The 19,545-nt window shown below is 39.6% G+C and overlaps 1 protein-coding gene across 1 annotated transcript in view; it reads right to left on the minus strand.

Moving 5' to 3' along the window:
- Positions 1-19,545, minus strand: part of LOC145406528 (putative glutamate receptor) — a 131,836-nt gene that overhangs the window by 94,229 nt on the left and 18,062 nt on the right. Inside the window, exon 5 of the mRNA XM_080277641.1 lies at positions 17,171-17,324. Within this exon, the coding sequence (XP_080133767.1) occupies positions 17,171-17,324 (154 nt within the window). The remainder of the gene's footprint in view (positions 1-17,170; positions 17,325-19,545) is intronic.

Below are 19,545 nucleotides of genomic sequence, written 5' to 3' on the forward strand. Positions count from 1 at the left end.
TGATTACAAAAAGAAATTAAGGTCATATACCAAACAATTAAACATAGGCGCAACTGTTCCAATAAAATCTACAGTACATCATTTACGAGAATTAAATATCGATTTAAACTCCTTCTATAAATGAAATAACAATCAACCGTAATGCACATCATCACTATCATCGACCACAGCATGACCATATTAGGAAATTAATAGATTTTTTTTCGGTAGGTAGCGATGAAGGGATTTATGCTATGGATTCTCCTCTACATAGCAAGAGGATATGCGCACTTAGACCCCCAACACATAGTACGACAAAGATGCCTCATAGCTCCAACGGCCACGACTTCAATCGTAAAAGACGTCATGAGTACTGAAATAAGTCTGGATTATTTGTCTGAATTACCTTCTTATCTAGAAAATCTCGCGAAATCCATGCGAACCCAGGACTTCATGATAGGAAGGTATGTTTCACAAGAACATAACACAAAGGAAGTGAATGAAATAGTGAAGTTAGCGAAATGGAAAATAGAACAGGCAAAGTCAACTATGCTCATCATGATGCAAGATCTCCCATCTTATGGAACGGAGGTATTGAGCGACAGGAACAACATCACACGTACTCGCCAAAAGCGCGGTTTGTTCGACCTGGGTGGCGCAGTTCTTGGGAACATCTTTGGATTGGCTACAGAGGATGACCTTAAAGAAATAAACAACAAATTTTATAAAATAGCTCAGGTACTAACATACCAAGATAAATTCATCACAGGACAGAACTCAGCAATGAAGACAATTGTGAAAAATCTGAAAAAGGCAGAAAACATAGCTCTCGAAAGTGTAGATAAAATAAATGAAACGGAAGGTAACATAACACTTTTCCAACACTTCTCCATCATCACAGAACATACTGACACGATTCTACTACAATTAGACGACACTAGAGTTCGTTACAGGGCACTTATGCAAGGAATTTCGAATGCTGGTGATGGCAAGATCACAATTGACTTACTCCCAGTTCATGAGCTACGTCAGATAATTAGTCAAGGCATACATAAACATAAATTGAAGCCTTTGTTCCGAAGTAGGGAATTCATGCAATATTATCCATATTTAGAAGCAACAAAAACACCATCAGTAGTAGTTCATGCACCTTTCATAACTGAAAACCTGTTCATAGTATACCAAATACACCCCTTCCCGTATAAAAATAACAACACTTTGGTTATCATCAACATCAACACAGACACCGAACTCATCATGGTCTCCAAGAGACGGAACACTGTCACTTTCACAAGTGAATCAACGATTGAACGAAAGTGCCGCACATCCTTACATGCTGTTCATCTTTGTCCTGCGTACATTTTCACGTTTCAGCCTGATACAGTCCCTTGTGAAATGGCTATCATCAGAAATAACAATATTCATAATCATTGCAACTTCACTTTTGCTCCAGATAAGCTTGTACACCGTCAACGCATCGGACACTCACAGTTTTTTTTTTTTCACTCATAACACATCACTTTACATAGTCTGTCCAGATAATATACCACCATCTCATACTTCAGCCTGAGGATTATACATAGCACCAGACTACTGTGCGGTATTTACACCATCCATGTCCACTTTATCCACCATCAATCACTACGCCATCCTCAATCATACACACAAACATTTCCACCCACTGCCTGATATGGACTTAAACATGAGCACAAGTATTAAGTTGACTTCACCTAAGTTTGAAACTATGCAACTAATCATTGAAACAATGAAGCCCTGGGAAGATTTGAGTTTGAGTATGTTCAACCCATATTATGTGTATAGCCCAGCACCTACTGTCTTTATAATCTTCTGCATTGTATTTGCAGTACTGCTGTTCGCAATGCACAGAATGCATGCAAGAATTGCAAATTTGGAGTCAGTATTTAGTGAGAGGAGAGTTAACATCCAAGTTAACCGCCCTGAATGAAGTGTACATATTTTGTATATAGTATTAAATATATATATATATATATATATATATATATATATATATATATATATATATATATATATATATATATATATATATAAAATATGAAAAATAAATAAATAAATAAATACAAAGAAGAATGACACATGATATAGAAGTATGGCATACCAGTACCATTATCTTTAAATGAAATATTAATAACTCTTACCATAATCTTAATTTTAAACTATTTTTTTTCTTGCATGTATGCATTTCACTACAATAACCCATGTACATACTGTATTACAGTTAAATAGTTTACCTTTAGTGCATTTATTCAAATATGTATACAACTTGTTTAAAATGTAATATTACTGGATCATTGCAATTTACTATGAATATTATATGTATACAATATTATAATCAGTATTATGTACTAATAGATTAGCATATGTCAATGATGATTGCTGTCGAAGGACCTTCAACGGCGTGGCCGAGCAATGAGTCCATATTATAATTACAAATCATAATAGATAGATAGATAAATAGATGGATGGACGGAGCTCCAGGCAAGCCTGGGAAAAGGATATGATCTTGCAAGTTAACTGAGGAAATGTTGACAATACACAGTAAGTAGCAAGTCAGGGGATGATATAGGTAGTGTGTCAGCGAGATAGCATACGAACAAAGCCTAGTGACCATACACACACATACACATATACTCACACACAGGTTTCTGGAACTTTCCAACCACAGTGTAACACACGTGACACGACCCCTGCTTCACCAGAATTTAGGAAGCAGAGCTCGGAAGGAGGCGAGCATTAGAACCGACAGGTAGTGGAGAGAGTGAACAAGAATAGGGGCCCAACTAGACTTACTTATTATATTGTCTCTGTAAGACATACCCTGCTCAACTTAGATTTTCTCTGAAGATAATAAATTAAGATCAACTCACTGTATTCATCTTTAATTCCTACTACAAGAATCGAGAGTGACATCTGCTCTGTCCTCTCCTCCATCCTTCTTTCCTTCCATCTTCTTCTATCTTTCTTTCCTTCATTCTTTCCTCGTCCTTCTGCCTACAATTGACTTTACACTCCTTCTTCTGTCTTTTTTTCCTACATTCTTTCCTCGTCCTTCTGCCTACGGGTGACTTTACACTCCCTCTTCTGTCTTTCTTTCCTTCATTCTTTCCTCTTCCTTCTGCCTGTGGGTGACTCTACACTGAGTGACAAGCCAAATGGTTTCCTGTACACCAGGAAACCATTTACTATGCTGGGTGGTAACCATATAACCAAATTTTGGCACCTGGTGGTTTAGTGGTTAATTATTGTGCTCCAATCGGATTGAGCCGGTGAAGGTTTATATCCAAGGGGTGGCTGGGGTTTATTGCTCACGTAATGCCACTCAGGGGTGAGTGAGGTTGGTCACTCATCTTAACTGTCAGGACCAACTGCCTAGCCCCGGGCTCCTACGCTCCTCATGGGACAATGTAGGATTGGATGATGGATGGATATATATATATATATATATATATATATATATATATATATATATATATATATATATATATATATATATATATATCATCAAAATCACCAGCCATTATAAGTCCACTGCTGAACAAAGGCCTCCCCCAACCTTCTCCACGAATTCCTTGACTGAGCCAATCTTTGCCACGTTTTCCCTGCAAATTTCTCTATCTCATCTCTCCACCTCCTGTCTGGCCTTTTTCTGCTACGCTTACCATCTCTTGGTGTCCAGTCAGTCAACCTCTTGCTCCATCGATTATCCCTTGTTCTTGCTACATGGCCTGCCCACCTCCATTTCTGTTTGTGGGAGTAGACTGTAGCACCAGTCGAACAGGGCAGTACTCCCGAGGTTGATGGCAAGCTGGTTATAGGGAGAGCTGGAGCTCCCGTTTCACCAGCCCTCAGGACTTGATCCTGACCATCTCCCTTTTCTGAACATTTTCAGTGCATTCATTTACACAGAGAGTAGGCCAGCCTGCTCTCATAATACCTCTACCTTCAACTGTCTACACCACACTACATGCGCATAACATATCACACCTTCTATTCACATCTTTAGTAACGGCCGCTGCAATGGTGAAAAAATAGAATCTGAGTCGAAAAAAGCATGAAAGACCAAGTTGTCACTTGGTAAATAAGCGCTATTCATATGCTAATTCTTTTCGTAAAGCAAGTACATCTATCAAACTAATTGTATAACATGTAAGTGGGTTATATATTATGTAATAATTAATCTAAAAGGTGAAAAAATAGAATCTGAGTTGAAAAAAGCATGAAATAAAATGATCTCACTTGGTAAATAAGTGCTACTTTTATGCTAACTCTTGTCATAATGCCTCAAAATATGTACAAACAATTATATAAAGTTGAAAATGGTATGATGTTATTGTGGAAGTAATAAGGAATATGGAAAAATACAATAGCTGATGAAATAACAATGTTTGTTATCCATCGGTGACATAATCGACCGATTTCGCTAGGGTTGCACAATGGTACATACCTTATTTCTCATTTTTTTCTGTAAAAAAACTCAATATACTTCTGGTATACATATTTGCAACATACGAATACATGATAATAAACGTATACTGCATCAGTTCAGAGAACCCGTGCCACCACAGAAAACGTACGGCGAAAAGACTACTCATAGAGCATGGTAGTACCTGTCAAACTTATGTGCTCCAGGTAAGCCATTTCTGGACCCAAGAGACACCTTTCTTTGTGATTTTCCTTAGTTTCTGACCAAAAGCGAATGTTTGAGCAAAAAAAAAAAAAAAAAAATGGTCCAAAAAAGTCGGGACTGGGGCAGACCAAAGCTCAGAAAATGTCGGGATTGGGCGGGTTAAAGTGTTCTCTCCACCTCCTCACTTTTTCTCCCTTCTCCACTAGTAATCTACCACTATTATCTTTCACTCCCCTGCTAACTTCACTTCCGCCCTGTCTTATTCTCTTCACCTCTTTCCAGAACATTTTCTTACAGTCCCTCCACTTTTCACTCAAATTCCTTCCAATTCCTCATCCACTCTCTTCTTACTCTCTCTTACTAATCTTTTCACCTCTCTCTCTCTTTCTACATATAACTCTCTCTTCCGCCTCTCAACTTCTTCCACACCCCAATTTCCTATCCATTCATTGTATACTTTCTTCTTTTGTGCCACAGTCTGTCTCACCTCTTCATTCCACCACGCTGTTCCTTGCACCCCCCCTCCGTCTTCTCTTCATCCCACACACCACATCACATGCTGCACATATTTCTTTTGTGAATATCCTGCACACACTTTCCACGTCCCCCATTTGCTCCAATTCATATTTACCCAATCGTTCCTCCATTTCTCTCTTATATTCTGCCTTTTTCTCATCGTCTTGTAAACTCTCCAATCTCCTTGCAAATACTCCTTCTTCCCGTCCTTCCCTTCTATTTCTCCATCTTATTTGGATCTTGATTCTGGCCACCACCAAGTAGTGGTCAGAAAGTCCACTCCCCCAACCTCTATAAGCTCTTGCATCCATTACACATCTTCGCATCCTTTCATCCACACACACATAATCAATCATTGCCTTCCTTTCACTCATCACTCGCCATGTATACCTGTGGATCATTTTGTGCCTGAAGAGGGTATTGGCTATCACCAACCCCCTCCCAGCACAAATGTCCACTAATGCACTGCCATTCTCATCTATCTCAGAAGGAACACCCAACTCACCACCTATTCCATCCATCTTTACATTCCCTGCTTTACAATCACCGATCAAAAACACTTTCTCATTCCTTCCAAACTTTTCCATGTACACTTCCACATTTGTCCAGAACTCTTCTCTCGCTCTGCTTGCACGATCTTGCATTGGCGCATACACGCACACAATCGCACACATCTGTATTCCAACTTTCAATCTTACCCACACAATCCTTGACCCAACTCATCCATCATCTCTTATGTTCTTCTTCCATCTTTTACTCACAACTATACACACTCCTTCTTTTGCCCCCTCATTCTCACCTACTCCTGCACATATACCCCATCCATACTCCTGTTCTCTCACACTTTCACCCCTCCATTTAGTTTCAGTTATTCCACATACATCAACTTTCGCATCCTTAAGCACTTGGACAATATACATATACATATATACATACATATAAATACATATCCATATAAATATATATATATATATATATATATATATATATATATATATATATATATATATATATATATATATATATATATATATGTGTGTGTGTGTGTGTGTGTGTGTGTGTGTGTGTTCTTATCTAATTGTTCTTACCTAATTGTATCTTTACAGGAACGAGTCAAGCTCGTACTGTCCCGTGTCTTAAACCATATTTATCGTACATATCCTTAAATTTGTGAATTGTTTTGGCACACACTGTTTCATTCGGTAGTGGATTCCATTGATCAATTGCTCTGTTTGAGATACTGAATTTCGTTACCTCTTTATCACCTCTCTCCTTATGCAGTTTTTTGCAGTGTCCTCTTGCTGATGCTTCCCCATATGTTAAGTAATCATTTATGTTTATTTTCTCCTTCCCTGATATGCATTTATATAGCATTTTCATGTCACCTCTTTTCCTTCTCTCCTGTAGTGTTGGTAGATTCAGTTTATTTAGTCTTTCTTCGTAGCTTATGTCCCTTAAGCTTGGTATCCATCTTGTAGCAGCCCTTTGAACTTCTTCAATCTTGTCTATGTGTTTTTTGAGATGAGGACTCCAAGCTACTGATGCATACTCCAGGGTTGATCTAATGAATGATGTTATTATCCTTCTTAGCATGTCCTCATTTATGTACGTCAATGCTATTCTCATATTTGCAAGCAGTGTATACATGTTCCGTACCTTCTCGCTGATGTGGTTAGCCGGAGATAGTCTGTTATTGATAATCACACCTAGGTCCTTCTCTCTTTCTGATGTGTATAGGGTTTTATTTCCTAATGTATAATCCCAATCAAGTCTTTTTCCACTTTTACCAAACTTGATTACATGACACTTGTCCACATTGAATTCCATTTCCCATGCATTACTCCATTCATGAAGTTTATATAATTCTTCTTGTAGCTCTTTACAAGAGTTTGTGTTAGGAATTCTCCTTTGTATTTTTGCATCATCTGCAAACATATTCAGATAGCTTTCATTTCCAGTGTTACTGTTTATAACATTTATATACACTAAAAACATGATTGGTGCCAGCACTGAACCCTGTGGTACTCCACTAGTCACTTCTTTCCATGATGAGTAGTTGCCCCTTAGTACTGTTCTCACTTCTCTTTTTATGAGAAAATCTTGCATCCAACAAAACAGTTTTCCTCGAATTCCTCCTTGATGGTACAGTTTCCATAAAAGTCTTTGGTGTGGCACTGTGTCAAATGCTTTCTTGAAATCTAAATAGATACTGTCCACCCATCCTTCTCTTTTCTGTATTGTGTTTGTTACTCTGTCATAGTAGCTCAACAGATTAGTAACACATGATTTTCCTTTTCTGAAACCAAACTGTCTTTCTGTTATCATACTGTTCTTCTACATGATTTACCCAAGCTTTTCTTATAAGCCTTTCTAATACCTTACTTACAACACTGGTCAGTGATACTGGTCGGTAGTTGAGTGGATTTTATCTATTTCCTTTCTTGAATAAGGGGACAATATTTGTTTTCTTCCAAATATCAGGTAGTTTACCTTGACTCCAGGATTTCTTGAAAATTAAAAATAATGGTTTACTTAACTCCTTTGCACATTCTCGTAGTACCCAACATGAAATTTCATTAGGACCACTTGCTTTTCCTCTGTCTAATTTGCTTAACTCCTCCTGTATTACTTTTTCTGCTATTTGTATATCTGGTAGTATGTGTGGACATGCATGTTCCACATAGTCCCTCTCAAAATTTTTTTCTTCTGTAAAAACTAATTGGAAATTCTTATTTAGCGCTTCACAAATATCTTTCTCTTGTGTATAAGGGATTCCTTCGTCCGTAATGGATTGTATTATATCTTTTACTTTGGTTTTGCTTCTGATGTAGCTGTAAAATAGCTTTGGTTGATCAGTACTTTTATTTATTATATCCTCCTCAAACTGTTTTTAGGCTTCCCTCCTTATTCTTGTATAATCATTTCTTGCCTGTTTGTAATTATTATACGCCCTTTCACTATTGTGTCTTCTGTATCTATTCCACAACAAATCTCTTCTTTCTTTTGATTTTTTACATTCTGTATTGAACCATTTCTGTATTTTCTTATCTGCTTCTTTGTGCTGTGGGATGTACTTCTGGACTCCTATTTCATAAAAATCACAGAATTTTTTATATACAGCATTTAAATCTTGTCCTCTAAGCTCGTTTTCCAAATCAACTTCTAAGAAATACTTCTTTAGGTCTTGATAATTTCCCTTTTTATAGTTTAGGCTGTTTTTGTAACTTTCATTGCTGTTAACTATGTCATCTGCTATCCTGAAGTTGTAATTTAGTCCTGCATGATCGCTTTTGCCAAGTGGAGGGTGATATATTAAACTGTCAATATCATTTTCTTGCCTAGTAAATATTAGATCTAGCACTGAAGGTACATCGAGTCCTCTTTCTCTGGTGGTTTCCCTCACATGTTGCGTTAGGAAAAACTCTTGCACGAGATCCAGGAGCTCTTGGTCCCAACAGCTTTCTTGCCTAGTTATATCTAGAGTATTCCAATTTATATTTGTATTAAAATCTCCAGTTAGTATAATTCTTTCGATTTCTCTTCCATATTATGTAGTAATGATCTTAAACTCTGAATTGTACTCTCCGCCAGGTCCTCATATTCGTCTCTTTCTCATGTGTTTGATCTGGGTGGCATGTACAAATTGGCTACAATTACTTTCCCTTCTGATGTGTTGATCTCTACTGCAATCAGTTCTACTTGTGATGGTATGTCTAGTTTTATTTCATTGACTTTTAGATTTTTCTTAGTTAATATTATAATTCCTCCTCCTTTTTTTAAATTTCTGTCTCTTCTCCATATATTGTATTCCTCTAAGTTTAGTATGTTATTGGATATCCTTGGTGTTAATTTTGTTTCAGTTAGGCATATTATATGTGGCTCATTTTCTCTGACATAATCATTCATCTCTAGTAATTTAGATACCATTCCATCCACATTTGAGTACATCACCTTTATCATCTTGTTTATATACTTGTCATGACATGGTTCTACTACCTTCCTCCTTTTTATTCCCTCCTGTTTGTGTACCACTTTCGTACCTGCAATCCTATTACTTTGTAAAAAAAAAAAAAAAAAGGTGTTCTTCTCCTCTTCTGTTCTTCCCTCGTTTTTTGTTTTTGATTTCCTCCCTCTTCTCTTTCAGTAGTTCCAGTTCCTCTTGTGTTAGGCATCTTTTTATCCATACATTTTTGAACTCCTCTTTTTCCATAAGATTCTTTGCATTTTTTAGTATCTCCTCCACAGTGTTTACACTCTGGAAAGTCACCTTTAGAGGTCTTTTCTTGCTTTTTTCGTATTTCCCTAACCTTTTGTGTTCCTCTATATCTTTACTACAGATTTCCTCTGATACTTCTTTCAATAAGCTCATTACATTTGCCATCTCCTTTTTGTCTCTTGTGATCTTGTTTTTTACTTCTTCCTCTTCTATACCAGTGATTACTATAGATTTGTTGATATCTACTGAATCTCTGACTAACTTTGGGTTGTTTTAGATTATTCTTTTCACTTCCTTTTTAATGCTTTTTTTCTCTACCCTTGTTTCTAAGTCTTTCTTTACTTTCACCATTTCAGCATACGTGGTTTCCACATCATTGTTGTAGCTTTGCACAGCTTCATTCACCTGTGTTGTCTTCTCCTCAATATCACTGCTCTGGTCTATCGGACTGCTTACTTGCCTAATTGTCTCTGTATCTTTTTTGAACTCTTCCATAATCCTCTCGTGATTGACTACTGTACTTGCCATTTCACTCATTTTCTTCCTAAGTGTACTCAGTTCCACTGTTAGTTCACTGATGGTTGTGTCTTTCTTGTTGGCCTCCCTTCCTAGTTTTTCTATTTCTTCCTTTTGCAAGTGCATCTGCTTCTTTATTTCATCAATTTCATTTTTGAAAGCCATCTCCAGTTTGTGTACACGTTCAACCAGTCTATTGTGAGTCTCCACTTCAACCAGTTCTTGGTAGAAATCATCATCTTGCTTTCTACCTTTATCCCTTTTCTTTTCCAAATTTGCTTTACTAAAGTATGTGTCCATTTTGCGATACTAAAAGCACAGTATAACTTACATTCCCCAGGGCAGTTGTAGTCTAAACAAACCTCAGCTGACTGAGCGCATTCTTTCGCCACTCGGTTCTCTTTTCATTTTGAACAAGTCTTGTTTAAACTTTTTTTTTTTTTAAATAATAAAAAATCATTTAGTCTAACCTGGTACAGAGCTTGACTCATATAAAGATACTAATTTAGGTAATGCCACAGGCCGTGCTGGCTCGGTATGGAGCACTGTCGGCGCACGTCTGTTTTCCTTGACTCCTTGTGTGTGTGTGTGTGTGTGTGTGTGTGTGTGTATGTGTGTGTGTCCTCAATATGGGACAGCGCTGGGCATTGTCAAAATTTAATAAGGACAGGAACCCCGGGGGAGGTACAGTTCCGAGCAGATAAAGGGGAAACACTAACTCAGCCCTGGTACACACGCGAAGGGTCGCTTCTAGCTGACAGGTTACCATCCGGGAGAGGGGGAGAGAAGGCAGGGAAGGGTAGGGGGGGTGATAGTGGGTGTGGTGGCCGTTGAGGAGGGTGGGCTGTGGCTAACTCAGAGATGGTGGGGGAGGAGGGGGAGGGGTTGGAGGGGAGTGATAATGGTTACCATTTCAGCAATACCCTACTTCAGGTGAATGATATTGGCCTAATGTCGAGCTGCTGTTTGTGTAAACTATGGTAATCAGTTGGGTGTAAATCCGTGAGCCGTATCTGTTAGCACAACTTCCAAATGTTAATGACTCATACTCGTTGAATATGATAGTGGTCGTGGATTGGTGGGGAATAGAGGGGAGTCAGGAGGTGGGGTGATAGTAAGGTTGCCAACAATGGTAAATTAGTGATAATCTGCAGGATATTATATTCGTTTAACCTCATGGAATATCGGTGGGGATCAGTCCGAAACTCCATCCTAACCTGAGCACATTAGCTATGAATTGCTTCTTCACGGCTTGCTACAGCCGGGAAGGAGACATTGAGTGAGGGACGAGCGTGTTGGGATAGAAGTAGGGGATGTTGGACGTAGGTAGGGTGGGAAATAGGAGTTGGCATTTGGAAAGACATGTGGTTTCAATTTCGTTTTACATGAATTAAGACCTTGATGTGACCAGTCACTTAACTTATTATTATGGATTCCATGCTAGAAGAAATATAATAGAGTATTATACTTTTTAGCATGCAACTATAAGCTTAATTTATGTGCGTGACTGTGTGTGACTAGTTGTGCAACTGATTGTGTATGTTTGCATGTAATAGGGCAGCTCAGTGTCAGGACAGCTCTGTGTTTTTCTCTCGTTTGTCATCAACAGTGAACAAACAATTGATGGTATGATATCACTGTATTTGTGTAGAAATGTGTCAGAGTTTATGATGAATCAACCAACGATCTGGTGTCGACTTCATGAGTGGCCACTCCAATGGTTTGGTTTTGTATTTCGGATAACTGACATTTTTATAAGCGTTAGCATGTTAATAATTACCATAATATACTCGTAGAGTACCGATTGTGGCCAATATCATTCATTATAATGCACCCAAAGTGATATGCAAACATTATATGCATGTGTATAAAAAGGAAAGACCTGTCACTCGCGGCAACCGTGTAAAGAACAAGGCAATATGTGCATTGATTGTATAAAAATGATATATAAAAGTCTCTCAGTGGAAATAATTAACATTTAAATACACAATACAAAGGTATTAAAAATAATGAAAATGTCTATGCCAGAATTGTCAAACAGATAGTCTGTGGGCCACATGTGGCCCTTAACCCGCCGCGTCCCGTTGACGTGAATAAACGTCCACACGTTTTGTCACTGCCAATCCCTTCGGCATACATAAACGCGAATCAATTGCAAGGTCCCTAATTTGCACAATTTTCAATTTTCGCGAGTGATTTTTGGTACATATACATGGGACACCTTCCTCTACATGATGCCAGGCAGGGACAATGCCTTACCCAGCAAGACCTCCCCCCCCCCACGCCATTGCCTCGGCAATTCACCCGTTACCAGTGACCTGGCCAGTAAAGACATGTCGTGCCACAGTACGAAGTTCAGGGCCAGAGTGATTTCCCAATTGATGAAATGTGGAGGACAAACTTTACTTGGCATTAGAGGAAGAAACAGTCAGAAATGATGATCAGGTAATGTTGCCAAAAAAGGTCGGGTATGTTGATGTGTTTCGTGAGTGAAACAATGCTTATATTGCCTATATTACTGTGTGAAAACCAATATACCCTTGTACTACATATAAATTCATACCAAATAAATAAATAAATAGTTAATGAGTGGTGTGGAATGGTTACCCTCCCATTGAACTCGTTTTCTTTGGAGCCAGCCTGATAGAAAACACAGTAAGGAGAGGAGGTACTGCTACCTGTATTGAGTATTTTAAACCTCAGGTGAGCGATTTCTCTATGAGTTTTCGATGTTTCTCACCAAAAGCAGAGGTTTGAGCCCAAAAAAAAAAAAAAATCCAAAAATGGTCAGGATTGGGGGGAGTCAGTGATGGAAAAGTGGTCGGGATGGGGCGGGTTAAAGAGGAAAACAGTGGCCTGCAATGAGTTAAGAAAAAATAAGAAATAACAACCGGAAAATGCCATAAAATACGTCATATGATCAAGGGAACAAATAATACAGCACTGTTGGGAATTATTTATTGCTAATCTGACTGATGAAAATACCAATTGAATAATATAGTGGTGAACACGTGTCACGAAACTTAGTTACTATTAATAACTTGAAGCAGAAGCCAATGCCACTTCTAGAGTTAGGAGTTGTACCGAACTTTTCCGATAGCTTGAAAAGGCTGCGGCTTTTCGGTATTATATATAGTTTTTGTAGACTTGGCCCTCAGATGATCCACCAAAGTGATATGTGGCCCTTGGGAAAGATTTGAGTTTGACACCACTGGTCTACGCCATTCGTCACAGCCACAATCATCACTGGAATCTGAAAGCATTGGAAACAGTTATAACATTAGAGCAGTGCAGGAAATGAAGCATAGCAGGACACATACACATTAATACACAATAACCTAACCTTACCTAACCTAACACCTTGTCCATCTAAAGCATGTGGTATGGAACAGAAAGTAATAAGTAAAACATTTAACATCTGAAAACTGCACAGTAGATATTATGTCTTCAGTATCCAGTCCATCCTTCCTCCTTCTCAATAACAGCCTGAAGTCTGGCAGGCATGTTTGCGATGTGGCGTCTCATGAGGTCAGGCTGTGCTCGAAATGGCTCCCACACCTTGCTGATATGGTTCATGAGTTCCTGTCTTGTGCGCCCACAGCCAGGCTCCCAGGTGTTCATCACTGATCTCCAGATATTTTCTATTGGATTACAGTCAGTACCCTTGCTTGGCCAGGGCAGTAACTCGAACTGGGGATGACGCTGGAACCAGTCCTGCACAACTCGAGCTAAGTGAACAGGGCAGCGGTCGTGGACAAAATAAAAGGACCAGGAGGGAAAGGATGGTTCCTGTCGTTGAAAGAGGGCAATAAGAAATTATCCAATATATCAATATACTTCCTAGCATTGAATGGGCCCTCTATGTAGTGGATATCTCCCATTCCATGGAGGCTTACCCAATCCCATGTGTTGATGGACTGGTGACCACTCCTTGCCTCCTTGTAAATGTTTTGCCATTCATACCTGTGGGAATATATAGCTTGAAATACTTTATATATTGTCATATTTAATATAAATGCATGCATAGGTTTCATGTAATGTAATCATTAATTTCGTTCATCAGATGGACCGCAAATGTGAATTTGTAGTTACCGAGTAGTGTTGCGCCTCCAACACTGGTGCTTGCCGTGGGTAGTAGATCAACGTCTTTTCATCCATCCAGATGATGCGGCCCCAAAATTCATCCTCCCTACCAGCATATTGGTAAGCCTCTCCTTGGCCGAAGACACTCTGTGATGTATCCCCACCTCGTGCAGCAGCCGCCTCACTGTCCACTCACTGGCTTCAAGGTGCATAGCGTCACGGATGGCTACTGCATTTGTGAGCGGGTTTTGCTGTGCCTTGGATACAATATCCTGGTCCACAGCAAGAGTAATGCAGCGTGGTGGCCTACTGCGAGACAGGTTCTCCAGATTACCACTCTCCTCCCATCTGTGGAACACATTTGTAACAACTGCTGCTTTATGTCAAGTTATCACCTACAAACTGTCCATACAGTTATTAATGATTCATCATGTGTAGCATCTTCATCTCTATGCTTACCTATGGATCCATCTCAAAACTGTTCTCACAGATATTCCCATGCTGGTGGCTATGTCGCGAACAGACATCACACTCTTCCTCATCCCAGTGATACGGCTTTGTTGTGCTACGCGATCAAGTCTTTGCTCCATGACGAATCCAGCTGCAATGCCACTCGAAAAGTTGGCAGCACCGTCAACACCTTGGTTCATGGTGGGAAACCTTACCTTACGAATTTGTCTTACGTGAATATGAGCTATTAATTACTACATATTTACTGGTATTACCCCATATAAATGTAAAGGTTTTACAGAGTTGCATGAGGCTGAAGGAGTATAATATCCCACACATTATCTCTGATTTATCATTGTTGCCAACCTTACTATCACCCCACCTCCTGACTCCCCTCTATTCCCCACCAATCCACGACCATTACCTTATTTAACGAGTATGAGTCATTAACATTTGGAAATTGTGCTGACAGATACGGCTCACGGATTTACACCCAACTGATTACCATAGCTTACACAAACAGCAGCTCGACATAAGGCCAGTATAATTCACCTAAAGTAAGGTATTGCTGAAATGGTAACCATTATCACTCCCCTCCAACCTCTCCCCCTCCTCCCCCACCATTTCTGAGTTAGCCACAGCCCACCCTCCTTAACGGCCACCACCCCCACTATCACCCCCCCTACCCTTCCCTGCCTTCTCTCCCCCTCTCCCGGATAGTAACACGTCAGCTAGAGGCGACCCTCCGCGTGTGTTCCAGAGCTGAGTTAGTGTTTCCCATTCATCTGCTCGGAGCTGTACCTATGAGCTTCGTGACTATGAGCCGATATATGCAGGGCGGTATGCCTAGCACCCTTCCAGCAAAATCACCCGCACAGGAACTCTGGGAGTCAATGGGATATATATATATATATATATATATATATATATATATATATATATATATATATATATATGTGTGTGTGTGTGTGTGTGTGTGTGTGTGTGTGTGTGTGTGTGTGTGTGTGCTTTTATCTAGATCCATCAATGACATACATCCCTTACAGTCCTCACAAACCTTCTCCGCTGTATGTCTCGTTACACATATTTGATCCACACATCTTCTACCACTCCTACAGCCAGTCTGTTCGTCCCTCACCGGGCATTCTGTCATATCCCCTACTTTTTCTTTTATAAATCTTCCATATACCTTTCCTACAGTGCTCGATAGATTTAACTCACAAATAACTTTTGCACTCACATTTGTAGCCTTTATTCTCTCAAAAGGGTACAATCACTTTCCCTTTCCACTCTTCTGGCACAGTTTCACTTTCCTACACGTCTTAAACTCTTCAGTCCAATCTCTCTACTACATTTAATCATCACTGCATAGACCTCGTCATTCCCCGCTTCTCTTCCATTCTTCAGTTGTATCACAGCATTCTTCACCTCTGCCAGTGACGTTTCCTGGCACTTCATTCCTTCTCTGCACCACATCAAAACCAGTTATGCTGTATTTACAGTCCCACCGCTCTCACCATTCCCTTCATCATCCTCTCTCTCTCTCTCTCTCTCTCTCTCTCTTTTTTTTTTTTTTTTATCTCCCCGTTACATTAATTCCACGTGTTTAAAATTCTTCCATTTTCTCCCCCTCACACATTCACATGTTCTATCAGTTTCACTTCTTCATTTCGAATCTCTTTCCAGAATAATTTTCTGCTCTAACAGTTCCATTGCAACTGACTATTAAATATTGTGTCTCATCCACTTCTCTTAGGTTAAACTGCTGTAAATGGATAGTGGAAATTTATTAAACCAGGATGAACAGCCTGAAACATTCTAGGAAAACAATAACAATGAAATTCTATGCAAAATATTTCTAGGTACCGTATATAATCCCAAAGAACTTCAGAAGGCAGGGAACAAAGATGTCTATATTATATTGATTGGCATAATCCATCTATCACAATGTCAAACCACGCTGAAAATAAATTATAACGATTCCTGTTAGAGGACTCCAGCCCTCTCATTCTTACGCATTATTGGACCATGTTCATTCATTTTAACCTGAGGGAGTTTCAGTCCTTTTTTTATTGATTTCCCATAGTCTAATGGTAGCAAACAGTGCTATACGATAACATTCTTTAACCAGAACTTTTTTGTATTCGAGGGATGCAGCTCAATATTCAAGACGTAGAATAAATACAATTTAAATGTGAACCATTACATATTTACTGTGATTGATAAATCATAATTTCCCTGGGAAATTCTAGAATGCATATGAGGTTTACCTCTTTAACAAGTAAACGGGATTAGACTCTGCCCTCGCTGCTTCTTGTGGGTTACTATCTGTCAGAAATCTCATATCCTGGTTTATTTTTCTCATCTTACTAGTTCTTAAGGAATCCACTTCACAATAACTGTCTTTGATACAACTTACCTAGTTACAGCATCTCCAAGACTCGTTAGGATTCACTTAGTAGAAGTTACACACGCTTTATCTTGGCTATAGTATGCTCTCACCCTTCCATCGTTTAGTGCCCTAAGTTCAGTGCCCAGTGACGCTTTAACATTTTGTATAATGGTTAATTGGGCCTAAGTAGTTTTCTTACGCTGCCATATGTAGATCTGGCGCCTTAAAAACACCTACAGTATGTATCTGAGCAGTATTGTATAAAGTGCTGGTAGTTTAGGTGGGTTCCATGTCAGTCAATTGTAATAATGATTATGACAAAAATGTTTCAGCACTCCCAGTCCCAACTTACTGTTCTGTGTGAGTGTCTGTAACGCCCATAAAGTGGCCTTGGTGACGTGGGCAGTTGCTGCTGTGGTGCCGTGGTAAATGATGTCCTCTGAGGCGCTCACACACGCCATTGACACCGCCATAGTAACCAGGCTTACTAGGGTCAGACTCCACACCTGAAGAAGTATAGAAGACTTAGGGGTATCGCTGTCACCTCCTCCTTATCAGTTAGCTTTTATCTGTGCTGTATATCATACGTTAGGTTCAGTTTTGTCAAAGGAGAACAGTAACAGAGCCATCAGAACATAAAAGAGAAGTGAAAGATGAAGAAGTAAAGATATTTTTAACAAAACATAAGAAGGAACTGGAGGTAGACCTGGATGGTTAGCCTTAAGAACAGGTGAAGTAGGTTTTAACAAGACAAAATACTTTTAACACGATTCTGGCCAAAAATATACAAGTCATCTGCATGAAAAGTTATGATAAGTAAGGACACATATATTTATGAATGTAATCATTTCTACCCGAACATTATGTAAAGAGTAGTGATGAACTGTGCCACAAACGGTAACAAGAACTTTAATGGGTCCAGTATACTGTAACCTGTACACTACCACACAATCCATTAATATACCTAATTACTGTATTTCTGCATCTTGAATGCTTAGCTGTAGTAAGAGATTGACACTTGAATATGGTGTCAGTCATAGTGTTATGGAGAGCCATTGTATTTTCTTCAGACAGTCGGGTTATTTATATGTGCTACATGTCTTGAATTTCAGCCAAGCTTATTCATTGAGGTAACTCTTACCAGAAGCAGTGCTACATTGCATATGTAGAATAGATTTCGTATGAGGTATCTACTGTAACTGAATAAACTCAGTTGCATTTCAAACATAACACACATGCATAGCACAATCACAGTTCAAACATAATTAGCACACATGCATAGCACAGTTACAGTTCAAACATAATTAACACATGCATAGCACAGTTACAGCTCAAACATAATTAGCATGCATGCATAACTTGGTTTGCATACCTTCCAGTGTGAGATGGCCTTTATTCTGCCACTGAACTACAGTATGAGAAATAAGCTGCAAAATGAGGGAAGTCTCTGCCAGGATAGGGGAGACAAACCATAATGTGTATCCATGTGAAAATGGTGACTTCTTATTGCAGTTCGGTATGTTGTACCGTGTGATGCTAGGCCAAGTTGTTGTGAAGGTAGTAATGGTATGCTGTATGAATCTCAGTTGTCTTTACTGTAAGTATAATCAAAGCATTTGCATTCAAGCAGGTAATATCGAGTGACTGTATTTTCAGTAGTTAAGTCATACTACTGATGACAGGGAGTGCTGGAGCTCCCGTTTCATCAGCCCTCAGGACTAGTTCCTGACCATCCCCCTTTGCTGAACTTTTTCAGTGTCTCAGTTACACAGAGAGTAGGCCAGCATGCTCTCCAGTACAAATTTCTCTATCTTCACCAAACTACATGCACAGTACACACAACACTTCCTATTCAAAATTCACTAAAAATGGCGTCAATTCACCCAGCCTCGGAGTCCCCAGGGGGGGGGACCATAAATGCCCCCTCCATCTGCCCCTCTCCCGGTGACGACTCGAGGTGCCTGGAACCACTGTCTGACTCTCTTCTTCTTCATTTCTGCAACATTCACGGCCTTTCATCTAACTTTCGCTCTGTTGAGCACCACCTCTCCTCCTCTAAACCTCACCTTCTCAGCTGTCTGAGGCAACTGACAGCAAACCCTTTTCTGTATCCTCCTACTTTCTCTATACTCATTTCAAAGCCAAAGGTGGCTGTTGTGTATACATACGCAACGACTTATCTTGCTCTCGTGTTCCTGAACTTGATTCTTCTGAATTCTCCACACTCTGGCTTCGGCTTTCCTGTCATTCTCTGACTAAATATATCTGTGCTGTTTACTTATCCCCTAATTCTACTGACTATCAAAAATTCTTCGACTATCTTACTTCTACGATGGAACACATTCTGTCCATTTCTCCTTTCTCTGAAATCTCCATTCTTGGAGATTTCAATGTTCACCACCACCTTTGGCTCTCCTCTCCTTTCACGGATCCACCTGGTGAACAAGCCTACATCTTTTCTATCCTTAATGACCTAGAGCAGCTTGTACAGCACCCTACCCGTATCCCTGACCGCCTTGGAGAGAGCTCCAACATACTTGACCTCTTCCTCACAACTAATCCTTCTGCTTACTCTGTTAATCTTTTCTCTCCGTTGGGCTCCTGCGATCACAACCTTATTACCTTAACCTGTCCTATCACTCCGGTACGGCCTGTTGACCCTCCAGGGAAACGTCGTCTGTGGCATTTTGGAGCTGCGGACTGGGAGGCCCTCAAGCAGTACTTCTT

This window comes from Coenobita brevimanus, chromosome 8 (assembly GCF_032717465.1).
Source record: "Coenobita brevimanus isolate Jiangsu-jjx chromosome 8, ASM3271746v2, whole genome shotgun sequence".
Classification (NCBI taxonomy): Eukaryota; Metazoa; Arthropoda; class Malacostraca; order Decapoda; family Coenobitidae; genus Coenobita; species Coenobita brevimanus.